This window comes from Aplosporella prunicola (assembly GCF_010093885.1).
Source record: "Aplosporella prunicola CBS 121167 unplaced genomic scaffold K452scaffold_152, whole genome shotgun sequence".
NCBI classification, from domain to species: Eukaryota; Fungi; Ascomycota; class Dothideomycetes; order Botryosphaeriales; family Aplosporellaceae; genus Aplosporella; species Aplosporella prunicola.
Window position 1 is genome coordinate 1,914 of NW_022983680.1, and position 5,939 is coordinate 7,852.

The following is a 5,939-nucleotide window of genomic DNA, read 5'->3' on the forward strand; positions in this document are numbered from 1 at the left end:
TTCTTTGTAAAAGGATATCTACGTCGGTGCTTACTTGCGCTTTTGCTAGGTCGACTTCAGTGATGCGAGCGCGGCCGAAGATGTGGGGATCGAAGAAAGCGTGGTCGTCTTTGGGGTGCTGGAAGATAGGTGAAGGAAGCGGATGTCGTCAGTGACTGCTTTCGTCTTTGTCCGGTTGACAATGGGGAGACAAAAGAACTTTGTTTGGGTTGGAGAGGAAGATATGAGAAAACGAAAAGACTTGAAGTTGCAAGAGTGGCCTGGCTAAGCCATGTGATAATAGCACTCTCTGGGTTTGAGATCCAGAAATGTGTTTAAGGAGCGCTCCCTTGGTGACATGGCACCCTGGCGGCCGATAAAAATGCTTGGTGGGCAGAGTGGGCAGAAATCGAACGACACGGGGAAGGCAGGCGCCGCGATACTTCCAGTCCTGTCCTTCAATAACACACTACTTCCTCCGTCGCATGCAGCAGCTCCGATAGCGATAGAGGCTCCTCCCGGTCGCGCTTCCCGTCGCCTCCCCCACTCACGTCTTAGCATCACAAGGAGCCCTTCAACGTCCTGCTGTTGATCCAACCGCCGTTACAAGACCCGCGTCAGCAACATCGCGAACATCTACCGCAATCTTGCCCGCGTGTCCCTGACCAGAAGCGCTGCAACTGCCCTTGCGTCTGGGAGCTGTTGCGCAAGCACTGTTTACGGGGCATTGAACAAGTGGTCGAGTAATGAAATGCTTCATTAGACCGTCGTGAATGTGGGAATACCACGCTACCTACTCCGCCCTTTCGGAGTTTAACGCCCCGTGAACTGCATCCACTGTCCTTTGTAAGCCATCCACGACGATCTGTAACCTCGCTGCCTGATCGGCCAAACCTTTCATCTCGCCATGTATCCAATGGTAGTCTCCCTCGAGCTTCCTGTCCGTCTCCGTCCGCAGCTGGTCGAAGTCCAATTCCAGCTCATAAATCTGTTCGTCATGGGTGTCTCGGAGCTCATTTACTTTCTTGTCAATGCGGTCACGCTCCTCTCGAACTGTTTTCACCGTGTCGTCGTGCTCTTGACGGAAGTTGTCGTGCGACAGCTGCAAGTCCTGGACTTTGTTGGCGAGCTCCTCCATATCGAAAGGCTTCGCTGCAGACTCATCCAGGCGACGCTTCTTCGATGACTCGGCCACAGTTCGCGAGGCGTCAGCATCTGCAGATGGAGGAATGTCAGGTCCAACTGCGCCGTACATCGGCGGCCGAGAACACAGCTGCTCCCATGTCACGACCTCACTGCTCACGCCTTTGTACATGTCGTCGATTCTCAGGGCGCCCTTCGGTGACTTGACGGCCTCTTCTTCGATCATCCAGCTAACGTCATATGCGCGATCTAATGGCAAATCGGTGCCGGAAATGTAGGCTGTGAAAGATCTTGCCTGGGCTAGAGATTGTAATTCGGCGAGAACATCCTCGTAGTTTGTTGTTTTGGCTTCAAATGTTGTACTTTTCGGAGCCAACATGATGGGTGGTTGAGCGAGGGAGAAATGTAGGCCGATGACATCCGAAGACATATCTCGTCCGTGTCTGACTTTCAACTTGTCGAGAACCTCTTGGCTAATTTCCATTGTTGGAGTGTACTTTATGCTTTTCACGAGCTCGGGCAGGATTACGAGGTTCAACGGCGTTTTGTATTTGCGTGGCTTGAGACTCAAGTGCGTTCGAATTTGGAACAAAGCGGTAGAGTTGGAAGACTCCACTTCAATTTCCAAGTATACCTTGCAGTGAGGCTTTGGACCGTAGGTGAAGCCAATAGCCCGTTGGCCGTCGGACCATTCGATTACGGATAGGCCGTTGCACGAAAATGATTGGAACGAAGACATGAGGGATAAAGGATGAATTGCTAGCTACAAAGTATCAGTTTACATTGTGTCCCTGCAAAATGCAGATTCCCACCCGCCCAGGCTTTGGATGGAGCAGCCTTGACTCCAACACCGGACACGCGCTCGACACACAAGCAGCAGCCGGAGGTTCCCCATGCACGGAACGCAGTCCACCGCAGCGCCTCTACAGGCCAAGCCCTCCCCAGTTTTGCAACCAGGAAAAGCATGACCTGCCCGAACGACAAGGCCGTCCTCGGTCATCGTCATTGTGGGACACTTGGGGAGTGCCCACAACCAGAACAACGACGTAGAGGATGCCACCGCGCGGACGTAGCTCACTGGGCGTCTCTACAGACCCTTCCGAGTGTGCAGCCAAGGGTGAGTAGCCTGTTTGCAAGAGCGAGTAATTCACTGCGGGAGAATCAGGAGATAGACAAAGGCCCATTCCCGATCAACAAACGCTGCGAGTCTCCATCATGCGACGCACTGCGTATACAGGTCTCCTTGGACATGCAGTCAGGAAGAAGATGGTCTGCTCATGCACAAAGTCACAACAGCTGGAAACCGCATGCCGATACGCTCGCCAGCCTATGCTTCCGGCGGTGCAAGGACGCGCGGCAGAAACATGTGGCACCACAGGGCCTGCCACCCACCGTCGACCCGTTCCGGCTGGTGCACTCAGCATTCACAGGACGGTTGGTAGCGGCCTGGATGCTGGCATGGCGATGTCACGGTTCAGCCCGGTCGCAAATGCGATTGAAGCCAAGTTGCCCAGAGTCCTCGTGTACGTGTTAATGGGTGGAGAAAGAAAAGAGGCGACGTACTGACCAATGGTATGGCGCTCGTAGGTAGTGGGATCGACGACAGGGTGCTGAGCGGAGGCGAAGGTTGGTTAGCGCTCTTCGTGATGGATGATGGGGTGTTGAGCGACTTACTCGAGTCAAAAATGGATCAAGCTCAACGTGAAAGACTCGATAGACGTGTGTTTGAGAAAGATTCAAAGAGCGAGATCATCCTTGTGCTTGATATCAAGCGGCACAGAGGCGAGAGCGATGTGGTTAAAAAGTTAGCGGAGCGGAGATAGCGGCACTCGTTCCGTCCAGCGCGATTTTGTTGTGCGGTGCGCCGTCACTCGCTTCGGAAGTTGATTGGCTTGGAGCGCCAGAATTGCGCGGCCCCAGCCTCCGCAGTCGCCCCTGAACAACTGAATCCTCCCGCCTCCCCAGTCTTTCCCCCGGTCGTGCGGCACTTTGATTGTGAATGTGGGATGAGATGTGACTTAATGGAGCGGTGAGTCGCTGTCCCCCGGAAACTTTTGGCCCGTCCACGTTCCGCCTCTGCCCGCAGCGGAATGTGAATTGCATCGCAGCTGCAATGACTGTCGGGATTTTATGAGGTATGTGAGATCGAGCGGTGAACCGATCGAAAGACCAGATGCAGCAGATCATGCGCGGGGTGTGGCGCGACTTGGGAACGAGAAGTCAACAGGAACTATTTTTCGGGTTTATTATCAGTATTTTCGGTAATCCGCGATTTTGCGCGCGCACACATTTCGTGGGTGTTGATGGCGCAAAGGGCGGGTGGGATGAGCGACGTGATGAAACGCCCGACCGGGCGAGGTCCCCTCGGTCGCAAGAAGGAAACGCGATCATACCACACAAAAAGAACAACACGCAACCCCGTGCCTACGTCTCAAGTGCTAACCTATATGATTGATTGAGTTGATTTGAGTTGAATTTATTTACCCTGACCCATCGCCCTGAGCGATATGCAGGCTATAGACTATTTAAAGTAGATACGCTAGTAAAATTTACTGGTGTTTCAATTTGGGAGAGTATAAGGAATGAGGTACTCGTAGTAGATCCACCTACTCGCCCGCCGCCCGCCCGCTACCCGCCCGGGCGGGGGCGGGCGGGCGGTTACGAGGCTTGTGCAGCGCTCTACATAGCATTCATCTGACCATATAATTTGCGCCTATTGTGCCGGTATCCGGTCTAAATGCTCTATTGCCCAAGCAAGTCGAATAGCTGAATTAGCTTCTGTAAGCGCAGGCCGGCCGGCAGCGCGCCATTTGCGAATGTTATGTGTCGAGAAGTTGAGCAATTGTACGGTTGTGGCAGACGACTCCAGTCTTCTCTCGGACCTCTTGGTAGATAAGCTTTGGGTGATTGCGTACGACAGGTAGGATATGTCTTTTATCGGTATCTGAGAAAATCTTAGGCCGTCATGGACGAATTTGGTCGCGTCCTTCGTTGCGGAGAGGCGCAAGGAGTTGGGTGGATCTGAGCGTCGATTTTGGTACGTGAAGCTCCCTCTAAATCCGCGCTGGTTTCTTGCCTAACGCGCTGCAGGTAAGCAGAATCTCACACTGATGAGGAGAATAAGGTTGATTGCGAGCATGATCACCGAAAAGTTCTTTCAAAGGCGTGCGTTGCGGTGGTATGAGGGAGTTTTGAAGAAGGAGAGTCGCGCGCGCGCGTCGTGATTTTAACGCGTCAGGCGCGGACCGTGCGAGAATCCCCCTTACATTACATTCTTCCACTAACTGTGTTGCGGATAAATACGGCCTAAGAGTATACGTACTCTCCTAGATAGCAATATAAACTATAGTAGCTAGCGTTACTCTGAAAGGGAAACCGCTGTTCGTTATTACTCTCGCGGGTTTAATAGAAATGAAATAGAGATGCAAGTAAAAAGGAATGGTCAGCCCAGTATTCGTACGTAAGGGGTATAATTAAAGGCGGCATTAGAAGAATGGCCCGATTGTATGGTAGGCAAATATCGGGGATGAGTAAATTGCCTGTACCACAGTTACACGTCAATAAAAATGTACATGAGGAATTCGCTTGCGCCACTTCAGAGAATTCTTTCCTAATCTTAGGTATAAGAGAAGCTTTAAACAGCCATGGGTAAATACCTCATCTTTGCTAAAGATTTCCAGCTTTCCTTCTATTCTCATACTTCCCTTCCCTCAACAGAATTCACCGGTTTAAACTCCTCCACTACTATAGAACCCTACTATTAGCGACCTAGGCCATTGCGAATATGTCATCAAATACCGCTAGTTCCCTTCCGGGTTTGACATCTGTAACTAAGAGCGCCACCGCAACTCCAGACCCTTCAAGGATCAAAAACTTTGGTTCCATTCAACCACATTGAGAAAGACAGCAAACAGATGTTGTTGAAGAAAAACCTAAGAATAAAACTCTTCGATTCACAGTGGTTGATACCACTGAGTTATTGAAATCATTCCTCGACCGCATACTCATGATTCCATCGCCATGCGCGCCTTCTCTCTACATTGACCTCGAAGGGGTTAACTTGAGCCGACACGGATCGATCTCGATACTCCAAGTACTACTCCTCGGTGAAGAGCACGTCTATCTGATCGATATCTACCGACTTGGGCCACAAGCTTTTACCACGGTTGGTAAAAACGCACTATCTCTTCGTCAAGTTTTGGAATCCGATACCATAGCAAAAGCCGTGTTTGATGTCCGAAACGATTCAGATGCTCTTTATCACCACTATGGGATCCAGCTCAAAAGAATGCATGATATACAACTGATGGAGGTCGCCACTCGTAGGAAGGGATTGAGCAGAAAATGTGTCAATGGCCTGGCGAAGTGTATTGAGTATGACGCAGGACTTTCGAGTGCTGAAAAAGCTGGCTGGAAGGCAACTAAAGACACTGGTACACGGTTATTTTTACCGGCACATGGCGGCTCCTATTAGGTGTTCAACGCCAGACCATTCTCACCTACGATTTTGGAGTACTGCGTCCAAGATGTGCTGCTTCTCCCTTGCCTTTGGAGGACCTACGACAATTGACTGTCCCCGGCTTGGCGACAAAGGATCTTAGCTGCATGCGAGCGTAGGGTACAAGAAAGTCAATCTGCTGCTTACGTTCCGTATGGGCGTGATAAAGCACTTGCACCTATTATATAGGTGTTGGACTATCAGGCCATATTTCTTTATGCATCATTCTCTATATTCACTTTGCTTTTTCGTTGTTTCAACACCCTGCTACTTTCTACAAGCGAGTACATGACTGCTCTGCCCCTTCATGTATATAAAG

The 5,939-nt window shown here is 51.0% G+C and overlaps 3 protein-coding genes across 3 annotated transcripts; 2 read left to right on the plus strand and 1 right to left on the minus strand.

Annotated features, from left to right (window-relative positions):
- Positions 1-717: 717 nt before the first annotated feature.
- Positions 718-1,831, minus strand: K452DRAFT_323172 (uncharacterized protein). The gene has a single exon (XM_033544617.1). The coding sequence runs from the start codon at positions 1,604-1,606 to the stop codon at positions 773-775; it is 834 nt and encodes a 277-aa protein (XP_033390942.1). The 5' UTR covers positions 1,607-1,831; the 3' UTR covers positions 718-772.
- Positions 1,832-1,974: 143 nt separating this feature from the next.
- K452DRAFT_46371 (uncharacterized protein) lies at positions 1,975-3,120 on the plus strand. Its single transcript, XM_033546701.1, has 2 exons — positions 1,975-2,637; positions 2,690-3,120. Exons 1-2 carry the CDS (start codon positions 2,087-2,089, stop codon positions 2,943-2,945), a joined length of 807 nt encoding a protein of 268 aa, XP_033390943.1. The 5' UTR covers positions 1,975-2,086; the 3' UTR covers positions 2,946-3,120.
- Positions 3,121-4,906: 1,786 nt separating this feature from the next.
- On the plus strand, positions 4,907-5,920 carry K452DRAFT_334717 (uncharacterized protein; the record flags this gene model as incomplete). The annotated part of the gene is made up of 2 exons (XM_033545206.1): positions 4,907-4,937; positions 5,037-5,920. 2 exons carry the CDS (start codon positions 4,907-4,909, stop codon positions 5,594-5,596), a joined length of 591 nt encoding a protein of 196 aa, XP_033390944.1. The 3' UTR covers positions 5,597-5,920.
- Positions 5,921-5,939: the final 19 nt, after the last annotated feature.